Source organism: Stegastes partitus, unplaced genomic scaffold, assembly GCF_000690725.1.
Source record: "Stegastes partitus isolate 25-593 unplaced genomic scaffold, Stegastes_partitus-1.0.2 Scaffold306, whole genome shotgun sequence".
Lineage (NCBI taxonomy): Eukaryota > Metazoa > Chordata > Actinopteri > Pomacentridae > Stegastes > Stegastes partitus.
This window is the reverse complement of record NW_007578037.1, coordinates 142,769-164,662: the sequence shown is the minus strand read 5'-3', so window position 1 is coordinate 164,662 and position 21,894 is coordinate 142,769. Positions and strand designations below refer to the sequence as shown.

General features: G+C 45.8%; 1 protein-coding gene across 1 annotated transcript; it reads left to right on the top strand.

The window, feature by feature from the left end:
• The first annotated feature begins 5,377 nt into the window (after positions 1 to 5,377).
• On the top strand, positions 5,378 to 21,805 carry prr12a (proline rich 12a). Its single transcript, XM_008283280.1, has 15 exons — positions 5,378 to 6,344; positions 8,200 to 8,357; positions 8,736 to 8,897; positions 9,185 to 13,980; positions 15,093 to 15,320; positions 15,463 to 16,162; positions 16,315 to 16,847; positions 17,061 to 17,177; positions 17,342 to 17,475; positions 17,796 to 18,268; positions 18,371 to 18,490; positions 19,035 to 19,132; positions 19,564 to 19,695; positions 20,141 to 20,236; positions 20,386 to 21,805. Exons 1-15 carry the CDS (start codon positions 6,262 to 6,264, stop codon positions 20,518 to 20,520), a joined length of 7,965 nt encoding a protein of 2,654 aa, XP_008281502.1. The 5' UTR covers positions 5,378 to 6,261; the 3' UTR covers positions 20,521 to 21,805.
• Positions 21,806 to 21,894: the final 89 nt, after the last annotated feature.

Below are 21,894 nucleotides of genomic sequence, written 5' to 3'. Positions count from 1 at the left end.
GAGGTGTTCTGCTGCGAGAGCTGCAGTTGAGTACGAACAGAGATGGAGGGAGAGACGGGGAGGGAGGGAGGGAGGGAGGGAGGGGGGGGAGGGGAGGGGGGAGGCATGACAGTGACCGTGTATGACAAGCTCAACAGAGGGAGAAGTCAAGAAACCTACTAGAAAGTCATCATACGCAAGAGACAACTCAGGAAGTGCAGATTCAACACAACAGTTTGACTTGAATTTTTAGTGATACTATTCACTCCAATATCTTAAGCAGTTCTGTGCCACTTATGCTTCTTTTACTTTCTCTACACTCTGAAAGTAATTAATAGGACTGGTTCCCACCACTTTATTAAATGCATGGTATAATGTAATGCTTTGGTGAACCTCTTAAGACCTGGTGTCCACGTGCATGGACATCAAGTTTATTATTATTATTATTATTATCCATCCATCCATCATCTATACACCGCTTAATCCTCACTAGGGTCACGGGGGGCTGGAGTCTATCCCAGCTGACTCAGGGTGAAGGCAGGTTCCCCTGGACAGGTCACCAGTCTATCACAGGGCTACACTTAGAGACAGACAACCAAGCACACTCACATTCACACCTACGGACAATTTAGAATCGCCAATTAACCTCAACATAATTTGGACTGTGGGAGGAAGCTGGAGAACCCGGAGAGAACCCACGCTGCACGGGGAGAACATGGAGACTTCACAAGATCCTCAGAGGTTAAAGTTGCAAACATTATTTTGATGTAATAATGTTAATAATTACATCAACTTAGCATTATAAGTAATTTAAACTCAATTTTCTGCATTATTTGATTTAACTTTATTAAATTAGCATGAACTAAACATTTCTTCATGTTGAAGTCAGGATTTTAAGTTCCTTCCCTATTTAACAGTGAAGTAGCTTGTTTTTTTTGTTAGTTTTTTTTTTTTTTTAATTTGCCATCTTAAAAACCTTTCCTCACAACTATTATAAAACAAAACACTTCAAATTTCCTTCTAAATGCTGTGGAAATCCTACTTGGACAAATCAGTGTTATGTGGAATCAAGATAAAAGCTTCTGTATGCTAAAAAGCATTAAGTGAATGGAAATGAACATTACCTCTGACTGTGGAGGAAAAGCTAATTCCCTCAACTCAGATGTAGTTTGTTGGTTGAACATAATTTTATGAGAAGATGTCATAACTCAAAAAGACTGATGCAGATTGTTGTGGTAATATTTTGGTTGAACTGTATTTATGCATGTTGACCTATATAAATTAAGTGTTCTTAGAATTCCTTCATTCCCATCTTTTGTTCTTCTCCTTTAGTATCCTTCTAATGAATATGCAGATAGGTGACCTTTTGAGTCAGTAATTATACATTACAAAGGCCCCTTAATGCCTTTAAAATACTCACTGCAGGGGAGCTGACAGTGGGATTTTTCCTGAAAAGCAGGAACTTTGTTTTAAACAGTTTTACTGGCTTCGGTGTTTGGGCTGAGGGATGTAGTGTTTGTTAAACCAATAAAACTTTAGCCTGTAGAAATGATACAACACATTTCTCTAGAGTAATATGGAATTTTGGGGCTTTTAAAGATAAAAAAAAAAAAGCAGATGTGCATAGCGTGCATTGTGTGATGAATTCCTACAGGAACATGTGTTTTCGACATGATTGTACAGTTGCATTCATACCAGTATAGCTTTCAGGGTTTTTACAGGATCAGAATGGGTCTTTGGGGGGTGACTATGCACAGCAGCAGGTCCAGGTTGAGTAAAGGCAATGAGTCCATGTTACCTTATTTGACTGAGAACTACACATTATCCTGTTATTTCTGACCATGCCATAAACTAAAATGTCTAAAAGAAGGCCCAGTTCACGAAACTGGTTTTAAAAAAGAAGTCACTTTATATATTTTTCTCAGTTCCTATCATTTCGTGTCAAACTTCCTCTCTGCAGGGAAAAACACACCTCTGACAAAAAGGTTTTCCAGCATTTAAAGTTTCACTGTTACTTTTTAACTGGAAATCAAATGAGTTTTTCATTACATGCAGACAAACCTTTACGAAACACAGCAGTTTACTTACATACGTGTAATTGCAGAACTCTGTAGTCATGTGTACCCATTTTTTTTCCTCCAAATAAAACATGAAAGTACAACAAATGTAATATTGTACCCTCTCTTTTCCCACAGTAACAATATAAATCTAAGTGAGAAACCTTTCCTCATCCTGGAGTGGTAAAAAGCAGCTACATTCAAGTAGTTTTTAGCAAAAACATCTGTATAAGTATCATCAACTAAACAGAGAAACATATTTTTATTTAGATCCTGCTTCTGAAACAGAGTCTTTCTTAATATAAAAGGTGAAATGAAATACTATGGACATTAACACTGGAGTAATTATGATTAAAAGATGAAAATGACAGCACATGCATCCTATTTAATGATCATATTTAGCAACAGAACAAAGGAATCTCTCACATCTGTTTCAATCACCAGGTGCATAGCAAACAAACAGACTCCCACATGCTGTCCAAGTTGCAAAAATACATTCATTAGCAACATTTGTATGCTGTGAACCTTCAACAGGCAAATGGTTTGTGATAAAGAGAAGTCATCTTTAGCGGCTGTGAGTCTGCAAACAATCCCATTCCCCCATGTGCTATAGGTATAAATAGGAAACATTATTTTACTATAGGACAGTTTCCAATATCAGGCAGCAAATTAGGAAAGTAAATCACTCTGTACAGTAGTAATCATGAATGTAGCCCCAAATTGTTCACAGTGAAAAGATAGATTAGTCTACAATAGAAAGCTGCAACCCAAAAATATACATACCTCCTAAATATTGTAGGTTACATTTATAGATGAACCTGCAAGGATAATGAAAAAATATGAAAATACAACCCTTCACGTATAATGAATACAACAAGGTCTCCCATGAATTCATAAAAAATAGTCAGATTTACCTCTACATTGTCAGAACTGGATGCATTAAATGAAGCGGGTCCCTGTAAATAGATCACACAGGCCTCCAGATACAACCGCAATGTAAAAAATACACATATTCAGTCAATTACATTTCACAAAACGTGTAGGAAAAAGTCCAAAATACATTTACTTAAGACCCTCCCGAGTGCTTTACGTAAAAAAAACTGAACATCAAGGCCTCAAAAATCCATGTAGCATCAATACACCTCTATTTAAACGGACACAATCGACAGGCCAAACGAACCTGAGGGTGTATTTACATATTAATGAGTACGTTGGGATGTCTGGAGCCACACAAGTGTTGCAGTGTGAGGAAATCTTTTTGAAAAATGTTAATAAAAACGCTTCGTCTTGCGCTACACACTCCGTAACACAAAGATTAATTCTGTACAACCGTGAGGCTCTCCTAAGAGGCCGTGTCAGATTAGAGCAGTTCTTAATATATAGACTTTATTAATATTTATAGATCCTCAAGAGTAATTGATTAACTCCCCCTTTTTTTTCCAGATGGCAGTCAGAACGAGTATTTTATGAAACATACAGTTAATGTAAATTAAACCTTAGCCTTGGGTGGAATTTAAATTTATATTTGAGCGAGCTTTGCCTGAATTAGCAACATATTATACGCGTCATTCTAGCGTCTAGTCAGTTCATAATGACACAGAACATAGTGACTTACTGAATTGGAAGTGCTTATACTGCATCAGCGTAATAAAGAGATGTAGGCAGGATGTGCCCACTTTGCCTGTTACAGATAATAAAGGTTAAAAAAAACATGCCAGATACTCTGTTACTCATGTTTCGCACCTATATAATAGGTTGCACCAAAAAGGATGAATTTTTAAACCTGATTAATCATATTTTAACTGTAAACTATGTTGTATTAAACTTTAAAACCAGCCTAGAATGAAAAAAAAAGATTCTGTAGTGCCAAAATTTTAAACTCCAATTTAATATGTCATCTAGTTTTACCTCTAAGTTTACATGTGAGGAGGTTTATTAAAAATGGCTGCCTTTTTTTGCAATAGATTGAGCAAAAAACAATCAAGTTCCTCGCATTCAAAGTTAACTGATCCACTCGACCTATGTGAGTTTTATGATGCTGTTGAATTTTCTCTGGATAATATCAGTCTGGAGCGAGGTAGCTGTTGTGCAGGTGAACTGGAAGATTGGACCAGCTGTCAAAAATGGCAGTTTGAAAAATGTAACCGCTCCACCGATGCTCCAGCACCGGATGTTTCTGATTGTATTTTATACCACCGGATGCTTCCAATTGTAAGTTCAGAGTGTCTGGGGCAGCAGAAAGTCTGACCAATCAGTAGCTTGCTGCAAGAGGCTGCTTCATGCTCACTGGATCATGACAGCATTTACTATGTCTTCATTTATTTTAATTTGGATGTGAAAGCATCTCCACAGCCGCAATGAGCAATTCTGCAACAAAGCTTGGATTAATTTTAAATCTGGATGTACTCATTTTAAACCTGGTTTTGTTGAACTCTGATTTAATCTTACATAGTGAAGGTATTTACAGTATTGTATCGCCAGAATCTTACATCAACACTAGAGGGCAGCAAACACTCATATTCATACACAATGATGGATCTCTGGACAAATAGTCCTCTAGAGTGTGTGTGTGTGTGTGTGTGTGTGTTATCACTAAACAAAGAGGATCACAATCACTTTCAGCAATATCAACTGATCAAGAGGCCTTTCAGTAACCCTTTTAAATAGGTTATGTCAGCTGTAGCATGCAGGTGGAGACAATGACAGGTTGAAATGATGGTGGAGGTAATTCCAGTGTGTCAGAAAAGGCCTGATGAAGAGCAGAGCAGCTCTCAGTCTCAGCATCCACAGATCCCTCCTACTTTATAATCACCATAAAATCCAGTGTGCCATCTGCTGGCGTGAAACAATATGTACATATGGGGGGGTTATGGTAGACGGGATCTCTAAATAATAAGATTTGCAAAAAAAAAAAAACTAACAAAAAAATTAATATTGTTGTGTTTAAAATGTTGCAGATCATTTCGCACAGTATTAAAATGCTACTGAAAAATGTAGATCATTTGATTACAAGTGTATGAAACAAGCTGCATAAACGTGGATTTGCAAAGTGGCTGCTGGAGGCCTTTGAATCTGATTTTTTTTTTTTTAAAGGAAAAAAATGGGAATATTTTAGCGCGAGGATGCTAGCAGAAGGACAAGCAGGTGACTGCTGAGTGCAAATGTCGTGCGGATTGATAAACAGGATTAAATACGGTGAAAAATCTGGAGGAAAAAAAAGACGAGCAGGGCTGGAAGGCAGACTGGTGAATGGAGGTCACCGCAGACACTGAGTGAGTCTCGGCGGTGAGACGCGGAGGGGGAGAGGGAGGACGGACAGCGGCTAGCCGCCTTCAAAAATGGCGTCTCCGGAGGAAAATGAGTAAAAAATATTAAAACGCGGCCTGCTTTTCTTTACACTTCCTTGTTCGGTTTTTTTTCTTCTCGTACTCTTGCCTGAATTTTCTCCAGCGTTAGCTACCCTGCTTTTTTTGTTGTTTTTTTTGTTTTTCCAAGCCGTGAAAAAGGAACAAGGGGAGCGAGCATTTAGGGGGGAAATAAAAGCAGCCCTGTTTTATTTTGATGCGTCGTTACTGACAGCTAGCATCTGCTGCTAGCACACAAGCTCCGCTCCGGAGGGGGGTGGGAACCATTTGCATGCAAAGGAGGAGAAGAAGAAGAAGAAGAAAAAAAAGATTTAGAAATTGGGGATTTCTTTGCTTCGTCCGTCGGAGGGGGGAATGATTGCTACCAACGTGGCCCTGTCAATCGCAGTCTTTTCTAGTTGCTAGCAGCGTAGCCGAAACTAGCCTAAAGAAAGGGGAGGAGAGACGGCGAGAAAAGGGACGCATTCAAGTCAAATGTTTATCAGCATTTCGCCCAGCACCGGCCAAAATCCGCGGCATCTTCACCATGACTGCTTTCGGGCTGCATTCGTGGAAATGATAAAAGGCGTAGGAAAAGGAGGAAGAGTGGCTTTTTTTGGAGGTGGTTGGATTATAACCCCGTAGACCCCCCTCTTTTTTCATCCAGCTTTCTCCTCCTCCCCTCCATTTCTCTTTCAATATGCTGTTTTCCACTCCTGAGGACTTGCTTATGAAACCGGGGAAAATAGCCTGAAAACGAGCACGGGAAAGGATTTTTTTTGTGTGTGATTTTTTTTTTCTCTCTCTCGCTCTCTCTCCCCGAAATCTGCCCTGCGACGTTTTGCTTTCATCCTCATCGCACAGCACTGTACAAGACATAAATGGATAGAAATTACCCGGGAACAGGGTTTGGTGATTTGGGCGCAGGAGCAGGATGGAGTTACGAGAGATCGGCAAAAGCAAGGTATGATTCAAAGACAATGTGCATGCATCAGTAGTGCTGTGCAAGGGCTACGATGTGACCCCATGTAAACAAATTGTCGCCATTGGCTTCATATGGAGCGCCATGCCTTGCCATTATGTGTAGTGCATTGTCATCCAAACAGTTGCATAGTAATAATATTATAAACAGGGAATGGATGAGTGGTGAGTCGTGGGGGTGGGCGGGGTGGAGAAAAGGAAAAGGTTGGTGGATATGAATTGAATGTGATTGACAGATTTTTTTTTTTAAGGTTAGACCTGGTGGAGGTGGAGATGGAGAAGGAGGGGGGATGTCTGGAGTATCCATAGGAATTATTGTTCCCAGTGCTGCTCAGGCCTGGACCCTGATGGGTAAAATTCATAGAATTGATAGCAACTGCGAGGAGTGCAGACGCAGCAAACCCCCCTCACAGCAGAGCCCCCCTGACAGACATCAACAAGATGCACATTAACCGAAGGGGGGACACCTTTAATTAAACATTTCCTAAATTACTACACAGCGTGAAATAGAAATCTTTAGCCAGGGAGGGATGCTACACTGTCAAAAAAAAGAAAAGAAAAAGGAAAAAGAATCGTGCTTTTGGATGCATTTTAGCCAAGCGTGATCTAGATAATTGGTGGTGGGTTCTGGATGTTCATTTGCATAATAAAATTGAGCCAAATCTCCTTTTTTTGCGCACGACCTGCAATTTGCATCTTCTGTAGTAGTAATAAAATTTAAAACCCCACCAAGGTGCAGAGTGAATGCATGAGGTGATGAGGGAAATTGCCTGGACTGTGTTATAGGTAGCTGCTCTGTGTTTTAGCTTCGGTTAGCCGGGGAGCTAGCTTTATGTTGCAGGGAAGTCAGTCGAGGCCTGGTGCACGCAAACGTCATTGCCTTTAATTTAGCTGCACGTGTGTGATTTTGAAACGCACACTTATCACCCCGATCACACTCCAGAGTCGCCACGCTCCTCCGGGAGGTGATATTTGGCTAAACAAACCTGGCTAGTTGCTGGTGTTTGCATGCAGCTTAGCATGCATTTGCGTCGACTTGCACCATCCAGCTGTTAGCTACATCAACATAATCACTGGCTACAGGCTTATTAATCGCTTGTGTCTGCTATAAACTGAGTACACTGTGTTTTTCATGTGGCCCATATCTGCCGTTTGGTGACCCATGCTTTATTTATACGCAAGACTGGCCTTGCAGTTTGGGCCTAGTCTCTGCATCTCTACCTTTAGCTGCTGTGCACTGCTGCTAGGCGGTGCTACCAGCAGCACAAATGCTAGCATGTTATCTGGCCGGCCAGCCAGCCACGCATTTCATCTGTCTTTTGTAAAGCATAAAAATCTGCAGTAGGAAACGCTTTAGAGTTGAATAAGGAGTTTGTTCAGTTTGTAAAATGTCATATTATGCAGTGGTTGAGTCTTGTGGTTCCATGATAATAATTGCAAATCAACCATCCTTTTATTTTGCATTGTGCAGACACTGGAGTGCTGCTTTGACAGCTTTGCATGCACACATTTTTGTAAAATGAGCATGTTTGTAATACTGTCATTCCAGAGCGTAAATCACACTCAGAAAGGAGTTTGGTTTTCACCTGTAGGCTGCTGCTCAGAAGCCAAAACTTAAATATGGACGCCAAACTAATGAGTTGACATCTGATGTGTAGATTTCTTGAATTGAAAGACAATCTCACTTGGATGTCAGATTTGGTGTATTTTTAAAAGTGAGCCCAGCTCAGACAGTCTTTTCTCAAGGGTCACATTTTGGGAACAGATTAGGTTTATGTAAATGTACTCTGAAATTAATGACACTTCACAAACCCCCTTCCACTCCCCTCTCTTCCCAGTCTTGTATATGGGAGTTCCAGATCATCCCACCCTGAGTCTGAGCTCCTTCACCGACAAGCCTACGCCACCCCACACCCTCTGCAGGGCTATGCCACCAATCACCACCCAGGGAGCTCTGGCCAAGGCGGGGCTTGGGGAGCAGCTGGACGGAGTTTGGGTAAGATAAATGTCATACCTTCCATGTCACCACCATAAGGGGCCCAGGCAATGAATTATTGTGTCTGTCCTCGCAGTCTCTGGTAGATTATTGTCATTGAAAAATGTGCACATTATAGCTCAATCCAGTCAAAGCTCTTCATGTTAAAGCCTGTACTTACTCCCATACAATTTTGCCTGTGTCTCATAGGTACACATGAAACTTTTGACATTCTGTTTCAGGTTCTTTGTATTTATTACAAATACAGTTAGATTTTTGGAGACTGTTAAATTTAGATCCAGGATCCTGTATTTTTGCACCTCTCTGCAACCCGCTGTTATTATTTGCATTCTAAATCAATTAATCCATTTTTAATTGTTCTGTCTTTTCATTCTAAAGGTCTGTCCGGGCTTTTTGACACTGGCCTGCACCATGCCAGCCCCTCTGCCCCCGATGCCTCCGTCATGAATCTGATCTCAGCCCTGGAGTCCCGGGGTCCCCAGCCTCCGCCCTCTGCCTCCTCCCTTCTCTCCCAGTTCCGCACACCATCCTGGCAGACAGGTGGGGCTGGGTTAGATCTTCCCTGATGTGTTGACATTCACACAGGCCCCACAGCCGATATGACATTTAAAAAAAAAAAAAAAAAAAATCCTAATGTTCTGTTGCATCATTATTCTGTTGGTGTTACTATCAAAGCATTCTTATTGAAAATGTAAACATTTTCCTGGACTTGTTGATAATCTAACTTTTGAATACTGTCACAATGTTCTTACTTGTTATAATGTATTTGTATTAGATTTAAATGATGGTTACTGAGTAATTTTGCAATATTTTGTTTTTCCTAACAGCGATGCACACGCCTGCTCCTCCTGAACTCTTCATCTCTGGAGCCCTTCCTGGCTCTGGCTCCTTCCCCTCCTCCTCAGCTCTATCAGCCTATCAACATCCAGCATCCTTCTCCAGCCGCTCCTTCCCTGCCGCCTCCCTTTCCCTCCAGGACACACCCACGTTCAGTCCTACATCCAATGGCCTGCTCTCCCCACACGACCCCTTAATACACATCAAAGCCCCTTCCCAGTCCAGCCTGGGTTTTGATAGACTCCTGTCCTCACAGGGGGCCGCTGCAGCTGCCTACAGGGGCAGCCAGGATCCCACGGGTGCCACATCGGCCCAAGCGTCCTCTGCCAGGCACCTGCAGTCACACCAGTTCAACCTGCTGTCATCTCAGCTACAAGATCAATCCTCTCAGCTGTATAATCCATCAGTGTTTTCCTCAGCCCAGCCCCAGCCTCAGTCCCAGTCGCAGTCCAACTCTGCTCAGGAGAGGGCCGTGCCCAGGCAGGACAGCGTTATCAAGCACTACCAGCGGCCCACGCCAGCTCAGTCGCAGCTCTCGTCCTCTGCTGCCCACTCTCTTCAGCACTACCTCAGCTGTGGAGGGGCGGGGTACCAGCAAATTGCCACCCATCACAGGCATGCTGGCCTTTCATGCAGCCCACTGGGTGACCAGAGCCCGTCATCCGACCACAAGCCCACCTCTCGAACTGAGCAGTATCGGCCAATCATTCAGCCTCCCTATTCCTCCTCCTCCTCCTCCTCATCTTCATCCTCAGCTGGGAAAGGTACTAAAAGCAGCTCCAGCAGTGGATACTCTTCTGGAAGTTCGGCGTCATCCTCAAGAACTCCTCACACACCCCCTTCTGCTTCCTCTACCTCCTCTTCCTCCTCCTCTTCTTCTGCCACCTCTGGGGCTCATCCTTCTAACTCGATTCCCACCTCCAGCTCCAGTGCAGCCCCTTCCAGGCAACAGCCACCTCCTCAGCCTGCTCCGCCTCCTCCGGCCCCTCAGCAGCAGCCACCTGCCACTTCCACTTCAGCTCCCCAGTCTCTCCCTAAATCTTGCCTCTCAGGCTACGGTTCTCCTGTACCCCCAGTGAAGACCCCCACCTCTGCTCTTACTGGCCAGACCCCACCCCAACAACAGACGCAGTCATATTCCCCGAACCAGCCCCCTACATCCCACCTGGCTCAGTCCTATGGAGGTTTCAGTTCACCACAAGCCCAAGACCTGAGCTCAGGCACTGGGGGAAAAGGCTATGGGAGTTTAGGAGGGCGAAGCCAGTCGTACTCCACTGATATATACGGAGCTGACTCTGCTTATGGATCGCTTCCATCCTCTCTGGGTGGAGCAGGAAGCCCATCACTCGGCTACGGAGCTCCAGGTCACTCACCTGCCCTTTTAAGATCAAGTGGCTCATCAGGTAGTGGAGCATCTGGGGGAGGAAGCAGCAGCGGCACAGGGAGTGGAAACTCTGGGTCAGGAGGAGGAGCAGGAAATGGTATGACCAATGAGAGAGGTGGAGGAGGTAGTGGCGGAGGGTCGTATCATATTCCAGACTCTAGCCCCTCTCCGTCAGGCAACTCAGGCATCATCCGTCCAGGATTGCACTCCCCAGTGCCCACCTGCCCCACTCAGTCTCCAGGAGGCGCAGGCTCAAATAAATACATTTCTTCAGTTCTCTCCCCCACTTTTCTCGCCTCACCGCAGGGCTTCCCCGACACCAGAGGCCCAAGCTCCCAACCTCAGTCGTATCATTCCACCTCATCCAAATCAAAGGCAGACACTTCCATGCTGGGAGTGGGCTCTCAGAGATCCCAAGAGGAAGTTGACGATGATGATGAATTCTTGATCCAGCACCTGCTGCAAGCCCAGGCAAGTCCTGCTCCTCACCATCCTCAACAGCAGCCCCAACAGACGTCTCAGCAGACACAGCCCCAGCCCCAGTCAGTACCCCCAACCACTGATTCAGGCAAAGGGATGAGCTATGATATGGGTAAGACCTCTGAGGAGAGGTACCACCCCCAGAGTGTCATACGTACCCACAGTGCCACATCTACTGCTGGAGTTGGAAATGCAGGTTCTGGAGGATCCATCTCAGGGCTGGACAGCCAGCTGGAGATGTCACTAAAGAAGCAACAGCAGCAACATCAACAACACCATCATCAACAGCAACAGCAGCAGCAGAGGAACGAGAGGTCTGTTGGAAGCAGCCGGAGCAGCGGAGGGAGAAGCAGTGCTGAACAAGTACACTCCCACCTCCATCACCATGACAACCTAGGCTCCGTTGTCCATTACGGCCGAGGTGACCCGTACACCCAGCACTCCCTTGCTCCCCAACACTCCTCACACAGTCAGCATGTGTCCTCACACTCGCAGATACCACCGCACACCCAAATGGAGCTCCAGAAGAAGTCACAGGAGCGTGCAGAAATCCCTTATCCTCGGAAAACGCCGGAGGTCCAGCAGCAGCATTCTCAGTCTCAAGCTGCCGCGTCGCTCATGGACTCTCCCACTGATCAGTCCCGTCAGCCGCCACACCTACTGCAGTCAGTGCTGTCCCACACCACCCGCAACAAACTGGAGCCTCATCAACAGCACCACAAGATGGACTCCCACCAACATCAACAGCAGCACCACAAAATGGACTCTCATCGGCAGCACCAACAGCACCACAAGATGGACTCCCACCAACCACATCAGCAGCACCCAAAAATGGACTCCCACCCTCAGCATCAACAGCACCAGAAGATGGACTCGCATCAACATCAGCAGCACCACAAAATTGATTCTCATTCGCAGCATCAACAGCACCATAAAATGGACTCTCTTCCCCAACAGCAACAGCACTCTATTAGCCAACAGCAAGCTGTAATGGAGAGCGCTGGTGGGAGACTTGGCTCAAGTAAACATCAGGCTCAGTCTCAGTCACAAACCACCCAGCTCCAGCTTCAGCTGCAGTCCCAAGCTTTGGAGGTGGCAGCGGCTCACTACAATCACGGGCCCCCTCCACATCAACACGAGCAGAGCCAGGTCAAACAAAGCTCAGTGGTCTCCTCCCTGGACATGCTGGAGCGTTCCCTTTCCCAGACCTCCAGCACAGACGTTGCTGTTGCAGAAGACAGACGCGGTGGACCGGGCAGCGCAGGAAGGAGTGGAGGCAGCAGCGAGCGCCACAGGCAGCAGCAGCAGGAGCAGCAGAGGCAGCACCCACCCCACCATCAGCCGCAACAAACCCACCACTCACAGCAACACTCGGCATCAGAGCTCCACTCATTCCTGACTGAGCCAGATATCGGCTTGTCCACGGCGTCTCACATGCACCATCTTTCACAGCACCACGCGCAGCAGCAACAGCAGCAGCAGCATCCAACCTCTCAACACCAACAAACCCACTCTCACCACCCTCACAGCCAACCCCACCCTCAGCAGCAGCCCCCCCACCCTCACCACATACCCCCACCCTCTGCCTCAGCCCACTCCCAGTCTCAGCCTGACCCTCAGCAGCCGCTCTCAGCCCAGCTCACCCCTCAGCAGAGCCAGCTGGACCAGCAGCGCTCAGAACAGCACCAGTTTGACACAGTCAGCCCGGTGGAGAAAGCAGACCAGAATCAACAAAGCAACCGCTTTGTACCCCTAACTTCTATCTGCTTCCCAGACTCCCTCCTTCAGGATGAGGATCGCTCCTTTTTTCCAGGAATGGAGGACATGTTCTGTGCAGAGGACTACAAGTCGAGCTGCGCTGGTGGTGCAGGACCAGGCCAGGAAGAGATGAACGAAAGCCACACCGGGCAAGAGGGAATGGATTCCATGAAAGCTGGACAGAGTGCAGGTGGAGCAGGAGGAAGTAGTGGAGCTAGCTATGATATAATGGGTCACCATGGTGGAGATCAGGGTTATGAACCATACTGTCATGGCCTGGAGGAACCCAGCAACAACACCATGACTCTGGATCTAGACTCCCTTAAAACGCATGAGCTTCCCTCCACTGTCAACACGGAGCAGCTTGGATTGATACAGTCCCAGGCCCCAGCTATGGGTATGGGCTCCAATACTGCTGGTCCTAACAACTCTGGAGCTAAAATGTCCTCTGGGCCTGGAGGAACAAGCACAGGAACTGGTTCTGGAGGCCTACAGTCTCCCATATTCTGCTCATCTCGTCCCAAGAAGCTCCTCAAGTCCAGCTCTTTCCACCTGTTAAAGGAGCGCAGGGACCCCAACACACTGCCTAAGAAAAGCTATGCTCAAGAGTATGAGTTTGAGGACGACGAGGATAAAGCTGACCAGCCAGCTGACATTCGGCTGAACAGCAGGAGGCTCCCAGACCTTTTGCCAGATCTGGTGTCGAGCTGCAGAAAGGGAGGAGGAGGAAGTGGATCTCTCAGCCCCTTAATGGGCGACATTGATTTCTACCACTCTTCTGGATACTCATCTATGGGTTCACACTCACTGCTGCCTCCAGAAGGACCCAAGAAGAGAGGCCGAAAGCCCACTAGGCCCAAAAGAGAGGGTCCCCCGAGGCCGAGAGGCAGACCTCGCATCCGCCCCATGCCTGAGCCCTACACTCCCCGGGGCATGATGGGAGAGATGGGTGGAACAACAGTAGGTGGTGGATTCAACGTGGAGGGCCGAGGCAGGGGTAGAGGCCGTGGAAGCAGAGGTAGAGGAGGAAGGAGGGAGGACATGTACATAGAAATGAGCGGGAAGGAGCAGGATCAGATGCACCACCATCACCTCCATCAGCAGCAGCCACAGCAGCTCCATCACCAGCCCCAGCAGCAACACGAGCCTATTCCACCTCTCAAGGTCAGTGGCACTCTGTCGAGAAAAGGCTTAGGGATTTAGATGCACCGGTTTGAGGCTGGCAAATGTAAAAACAAACAGCAGATATTGAAGCTAAGTGTGTTGCTTTGTTGTAGCCTTTGCAAACACACAGATGAGAGAAGTGATTCACATATAAGCATTGCATTGTGAATTAATCCTCTGAACCCCAAGCAGTTTCTGCAAATGTTCTGCTTCTGCCAGTCACATTTTAACTCACTGTGGGCTCATTTTTCACTGCAATATAAAATCTGGTATCTCTATGGAAACGGCATGACCGTGGCTAGAAGTAGAGAGAACTTACAAATGTCTTTTGTGCAGTATGACACGATAATAATGCCATAAATCAGAAATCAAATCTGGAAAAAAATCTGGAAGCAACATGTACAACATTTTTCCAAGGGCCCACAGGTGTTTCAACACTGGAAAAAAGCTTGCTCCATATGCTACAGATATTTTATTACTTAGTCAATATGTTAACTTGTTGCTTTTCTGCTCAGTTACACAGAGGAACTAAGAATAATTCCTTTTTTTTTTACAGAATCCGGTTTGTGCAAATGGTTAATCTTTGACAAAATTTTCAACAAGACATAGAAAAAGGTGATCAGTGACAGTTGGAAAGTGTGTAGATTCTTTCTGTTTTTGCCTTTTCTGGCTCTCCTAAGTGGTGTAATTGTGGCTGTTTTTATAAGATAACAGGCCTTTCACACCTGCAGACATATTTTGAAGTTCAGAGGGTTAATGAGGATTTTTATTTATTTTGATTTTTTAGTGAGGGAAGAGAGAGTTGACAAATATCTGCAGTTTTTATAGTTTGTGTTACCTGCATACAGCTGCTACAGGCTCTGGCCATGTGCCTGCCGAGGATTGTTCTTTTTATCTGTGTCTGTTTCGCAATCCCTTACTCTACATTCACCCTCACTCTTTTATTTTCAGACCAGTCACACTTTTTGTTCGGCGCAGCCTGTCTCTGTCCCATATAAATGCTACTAATTAAAAATGAATGAGCCATGGCTTTCTAGATGTTCTGAAATATATCTGTTCATCTGGGATTTAAAAATACTTTAAATATTACTCTTTACTTTGTTTTGTTTCAGATCAAGTTGCCCATCGGTACCCTGTCCTCCTCTGATGCTTTGCTGAGGACAGACTCTCTGTCTGGCACGGACCCTGCTTTGTCAGACGGCTCAGTTGGCTCGGCTCCCTCGCTCGGTTTAAGTCCCGGACCTCCCTGCAGCACTGAAAGCACCAGAAGTCAGGACAAGAACAAACAGAAGAGCCAGATGATGAGTGAAGGAGTGGATGACGAGGGGCTGGAGGAAAGGGTAACTGCTCCAGGATTGTATTGCTGCTATGCTAAGCAAAGAATGCTTAAAATTGTGCTAAGCTGAATTTAAATGGGTATAGTTAGTTTATGGCTAAATAGTTGTGGATTTGAGCTGAGTCTCTCTTTTGTGTTTCTTCTAGGGGGATGAGAAGGACTCTGAATCCAAGGCTGGCTTTGTCGCTTCATTCTTGGACTTCCTCAAGACGGGGAAGAGACCTCCAGGCTTGGATATCTCACCAGGAATGGAACCCGACAATGGTGAAACTTCACCCTGTAAATCAGGGGGCCTGCGCCCTCTGTCTCCTGCACCTCCTCCTCCGCCACCGCCTCCTCCATTCGGGGATGGTGAGGGCAATGGGGGTCTGGCTCTGGGTAACTGCCCCAGCCCCAAGCGCTTAGAGGATGAGCTAAAGAGAAATCTGGAGACTTTGCCTTCTTTCTCCTCCGACGAGGAGGACTCAGTCGGGAAGAACCAGGACCTCCAGAAGAGCATCTCCTCAGCCATTTCTGCTCTGTACGACACTCCTCAGCTAACCTCTAACATCCAGCCCCCGCTACCTCCTCCACCTCCCCAGCCTCAGACTCAGCCTACTCAGGCCCCTCTTACCCCTACACTGCAGCCCCCCACGCTGAGCCCACAGCCCACCATGCACACGCCTCACGCTCAACCCCAGTCCAACGAACCGGACGTCCTTCAGGCAGAAGACGGAGACATGGATGAGAACAAGGAGGAGGAGGAGGAGAATGAGGAGGAAAGAAGCACAGGAGGGGATGAAGAGAGTGATATGACAGAGGAGAGAGAACCACAGCTGGAAACCCTGGGTGCCCCTAAGCTTGATGGTGAGACTTCTTTTTCATCTTATGCCCAGTTTTCTTGCTCATTGATTTTTCTGCAGCAGAGCTTAAGTAAAATGAACATCATTTTTGTGTGTTTACTCTTTTTTTTAATTTACTTGATTACATTTGGTTTTCTTATTCCTTGTTCCTTCCAGCTCCTCTCCCCGAGATTCCCCCAGAACCCGCCACCCCCGAGCCTCCCTCCATCCCTCCATCTCCTGCCTCATCCTCCTCCCCCTCTCATTCCCCCCTCCCTCCCCTCTCGCTCCCCTCACCCCTGCCTGCACCGGAAGAACAACGGGAGGACTCCCAGCCTCCGAGCCCCATCGCTCCCACCTCGCCTTCTCCGCCGCCTCCCCCACCTGCTCCCGTCTCTCAGCCTGCCACTCCTCCTCCTGCTTCAGCCTCCCCTGCTTCTCCTGCTTCTCCACCACCACCACCGCCGCCACCACTACCCCCACCACCACCTGCGACTCAGAAGGAGTCTCCCATGCCATCTCCGGAGTCCCCCGCCTCTCCCGAAGAGCCCCCAGCTCCCAAGATCACCTCGCTGCACCTTGCCCAGAAACAAGAAGATGCGGCCATCGTCGGGGAGAGCGAGGAGGATGAGAGCGAGAGCGGAGGGGAGGGCATCTTCAGAGAAAGGGACGAGTTTGTGGTGCGCGTGGAAGACATTCGAACTCTCAAGGTATTTGTGTGTGTTGTTTAGTGGCACATCAGTACAGTCATTCTTACAGTGATATGTAGGTGTCGGTACAGGATACTGATAGAGTTGTCTAAGTTATTGTTGAAACTGAAAACACTTGGTGCTGTATTTTTAATGTGTTTATTTGAATCCTTCTGTAGCTGTGGGTCACAGAAAGATTTTCTACTTAACTGTGTGTTCTGTGTTTGGGCACAGCTGGCCCTACAGACGGGCCGTGAGCCTCCACCCATCTGGAGGGTACAGAAAGCCCTGCTGCAGAAGTTCAGCCCAGAGATCAAAGATGGGCAGAGACAGTTCTGCGCCACAAGCAATGTGAGTAATGCAGCCACACCTGCAAACAGTCATGTTGACTTTCATCTGTAATGTGATAAAAAATACTGTAGTAGGTGCTCTTCTTAATGCATTTCTCACAAGCCACATTACAATCAAAAATTGTGCTGGTTTAGAATTAAATGTATCATCTGTTGGTGTTTCAGTATCTTGGCTACTTCGGAGATGCGAAGAGGCGGTACCAGCGGATATATGTCAAGTTTCTCGAGAATGTCAACAAGAAGGACTACGTCAGGGTGTGCTCTCGGAGACCGTGGCGCAGAGCCACGCCTGCTCTCAGGTACAGATATTTATCATCACTCCACATCAAATTAAGACTTGACAGAGGAGATCCCAGCTGAGCAGTAAACGACTAACTCCTGCAAATACCTAAGCAGCCACCATGTGTATGATGAGGGGGGCCTTGGTTGACTGAAGTCTAGCTGTGGAAATAGGCTATTGATTGTTGAGACATTACCATTTTGGGGACTTGTTCAGAAGATGAAGTGAAAAAGCAGGTGGATTTATGCGGCCCTGGAGGTTATGCTGACTATTGTAGTAGCTGAGATTGATTTCAGTATAAATACATTCCGTTAAACTCAGTTTCGTCATGCCTCACAGACGCCAGTCCCTCCCCAGAATGGCATCCCCCCCTGCCACCCAGCCGCCACCGAGAGCCGTGGAGAAGGAGGAGAGAGTGACTCCACCGGTTCAGCGTGAACAGAGGGAGAAAACGAGGACGGCAACCGCTGCAACGACGAAAGAACAACGAGAGAAGAAGGAGGCTCCAGCTGCTGTGGCCAAAGCCAAGGAGAAGGAGAGGGACGCCGAGAAGGAGAGGGAGAAGGAGAAACGAGTCCAGCCTCAGCAGGAGAAGGTGGAGAAACGTGGCGGAGTTGGAGAACGAGGCAGAGCGAAGGAAGACAAGAAAGCGCTGGAGAGGAAGGAGAAGGAAAAGGCTGAGCGACCACCCAAGTCCAAACCAGCCAAAGTGAAGGCGGAGCCACCGCCCAAGAAGAGGAAGAAGTGGCTGAAGGAAGTCCCTTCATCGTCTGACTCGGACTCATCGGATGAGGCAGCCAGTGAAAATGAGAGTGAGAGCCCATTTTGATTCTTCATGCTTGCAGTTTGACTTCAGAAGTATGATGGTAGAAGGTGGATTGCAAGGTTTTAAACTCGGTTTCTCGCCCCCTCAGTGCCAGTGAAAGGCGGAGTGAACAACCGTGCCATGAGGGAGATGTTCAGGAGCTACGTGGAGATGCTGGTGAGCACAGCTCTGGACCCCGACATGATCCAAGCCCTGGAGGACACAGACGGTGAGACCTGCACACACTGCCTCCTCCACACAGTTACCAGCTAAACTTCCTTTAAAAGTCTCCTGACACACAGGAGACAGAAATGATGGAAATGCTCCGATGCAGCTTTTAAGAACATTATCTATAACTCGACCAGACTTGCCTGTCTGGTTGCATGTTTTCTGCAGCTGCTTTGAAATTGCGGTATTGGAGCATTTTCACTGTATTTTCAGAAGCGGGAAGTTTGGGCAGGTTGAGTAAACATCGGCACCACTGACAAGTATCAGCTGCCAGGTTTTAGGTCGAAGCATCCAGCTGGACAAACTCTCCCCCCTCAGTAGCAGTGGACTTGTTGTTGAGGATTTGGCATGCTTATTTAGATGAAAGTTTTAATGGTTTCTGAAATTCAGATAAACAAGGTGTGACGGGTGGGAGGGAAGCCCTGGGAATGCTGATAGATCAGCAGCCAGAGAGAGCTGCTTTGAATTTGTCCTTGGTATTAAAATGATTGGCAGCTGCATGAATGATGACTAATGAAACCTCCTTTACCTTGATTGGCCGTCAGATGAGCTCTACCTCCCTCCGATGAGGAAGATTGACAGCATCCTCAGCGAACAGAAGAGGAGGTTGTTGAGGAGAGTCAGCATGAGCTCTCAGCACCAGGTAATCTGCCCTCAACGCGCCGCTTCTCTTGCCGATCCTCTGGACTGAAAAAAAAGTGTTGAATTCCCCTTTCTGTTTGTCCTTCATTTACAAAGATGCAAAGAAGTTTTTCTCTGTAAAATCTGCTGTAATTTGTGATAGACTCATTCAAGGGATTCCACTGTTGAGACAAATTGGTTCATCAGAAAACAGAGAATCAATGAATAATTTATGAATCATTTCAATCATTTCTCAAGCAAATATGGCAAACTTTACTATTTACAAATCTTTTTTTTGTAGCTTTGACATTTTATTTACCAAATGCATATTAATCAGCATATTTACTGGTAATCAAAATAAGCACAAAATGACGTCACTTTTCTTGTTAAGTTTGTCTTTATGTAAATATTTAGTGTCTGTTCCTGATTGTTTTTCTGCTTCCTTCGTGACAGGAGGTCCTGCATGCTTATCCGCAGATCATTGTAGACCCCCTGGACACAGGAGTGGTGAGGGTCCGGCTAAGCGGTGACGCTTACAACCGCAAGACCCTCAACAGAGTCAAAAAGACCCTGCCTAAACCACAGGTGAGCGTTTTCAGGTTGAGGTGTCACTGTCATGATTACGTGCATTTAAAAAAAAAAGTAGTACTGCCAAATTCTCTTTTTGCATTTTACCCTCTTTAGATTGTAGAACATTGTTGTAGTTAATAAGACCCTCTACTGACTGTTGTAGGAGATTTTTATCATTTCAGTTGATTCTAACATTTCTGGATTACAAAAAAGCCCCACACGAGTACAAGTTGTAGAAAATATAATAGCATCGTGCAGCAGGGTGACAAAATATAGACACTGAAACCGCTTCACTGACCAGATTAACCACTACAGCGAGCGGTGGGTGACAGAAAACACCTGCTGCTGGTTTCCAAACCTGCTCTACTTTCACTGTTTTTTTTTTAAAAAAAAGAAAAAAATTCACTGCAAGACTAAAAGATTTAATAAAACCAGCTGTGATTTGATTTCTCTCTTGCAGGACCTTAAACTGTCAGCCGACTCATACCGGATCTACAGTCTCTACCACTCTCTGCATCACTATAAATACCACACCTTCTTACAGTGCAAGAAAGAGGTAAGCAGGCATGTTTCTACTGACACCAAGAGCTCTGGTCCCGTTGGTTTATCGACGGGATTTTGTCATTTTGGAGCTCGAGTCACCATATGCTTTCTTTTTGGCTCGGCGCCCCGGTTTGGTCACAGTTGTGTGTCTGTCTTTCCCAGACCAACACCATTGAGCAGGCAGCTGAGGACCCGGGCCAAGAGGAAGTGGTGCAGCAGTGCATGGCCAACCAGAGCTGGCTGGACACCCTCTTCAGCTCCTTCATCGAGCTGCTCACGCTCAGCACCAAAGCCTGATTCAGTCGCGTTAAGAGACAGACTTAAAAAGAAGTGAGAGGATTTTAAAAAACAAAAAGAAAAATGGAAAGAGATGGATCCCACTGTACAGCCCCCCCGACCCTCTTCAAATCTCTAAGGCCCTTGACGAACACAAGAGGGTCTGTTGACGTGACCTCGGACACTGGCCTCTGTTTTTTTGTTTTTTTGTTTTTTCCTTGTTGTTGATCAGTGACTAAAGAAATGTCTTACTTTTGCGAGACCCCACCGGATTAAGGGGGTCCCTGGAGGGTCAAGAGGGAATTCACCGTCGGTTTTAAGAATAAAAAAAAAAAAAAAAAAGAAAAAAAAAGGGGGGAGAGACACGAGGTGGACGGACGGGAAGAGGAGGAGCCGCGATGCCAAGTCAACGGAGGAGCCACTGACATCTTGTTAACTGTGTGTCATAAAGACAATAGTTCAAAGAGAAACTATTACTGCTTAGTTTTTACATAAATTATTTTTTGAAAAGACTAACATCAGCTGTTGGCTTTTGAAAAGAGTGGAAGAGGGTGAGAATGCTTTTTAAACTGCGTGTAGAGTGTGCCGTGAGCAGCGTGACCATGGACTCGTCCACGGATAGAAACATGAAATGTGTTAATAAATGCTCTCTCTCTCTCTCTCTCTCTCTCATTCTGTGCTACGTGAAGGGCAGCACCAGTCAGCTGTGTGATAATATATAAACACATTTTTATTATTTATATGAGGAGGTTTTTAACTTAAACTCTCACGAGCGCTGGTTTTGCTGCCCTAACATTTTAAATACCTTTTTATTTTCCACAGGTTCAGTATACAATCATAACCCACATATCCAAGTCGTCTTCCCTCTATACAAAAGAACAGACGTTGAGAAATATTGTATCAAATACAGTGGGTGTAAAATAACGAGAGAAAAAACAAACAAAAAAAAGGACGAAAAGAGAAAAAAAAAGGAGAAGAGAATGGCAAAAATCTATTTGAAACTTAACATTGTTGTGCTTCAGTTCAATCATCAGTCATGCAGGTGCAAAGAAAAAGAAGTAAACTATCCATTTCCCATGTGGGAAGAAGGAGTATAAATAAGTAATATTTAAAGAGGAAATAGTCATTTCATTTTTATCATTTTGATGTTTGTGCATACTATGACTTATTTTGAAAACAATCTAATTTTCCATAAAAAAGGAAAAAAAGATGTGTAAATATTGTACAGTTCTTGATGAAATTCTTTGTCCTTCTGTACATTAACTCTCCTGTATTTGAGAAACAAATAAAATCTGCAAAGAACAAATGGTTTCATTTCCCTACTGTGTGAGAGTGTGTGTGTGTGTGTGAGTGTGTGTGCACGCTTGAACAGCCATCTCTGTGAGGACAGTGTTT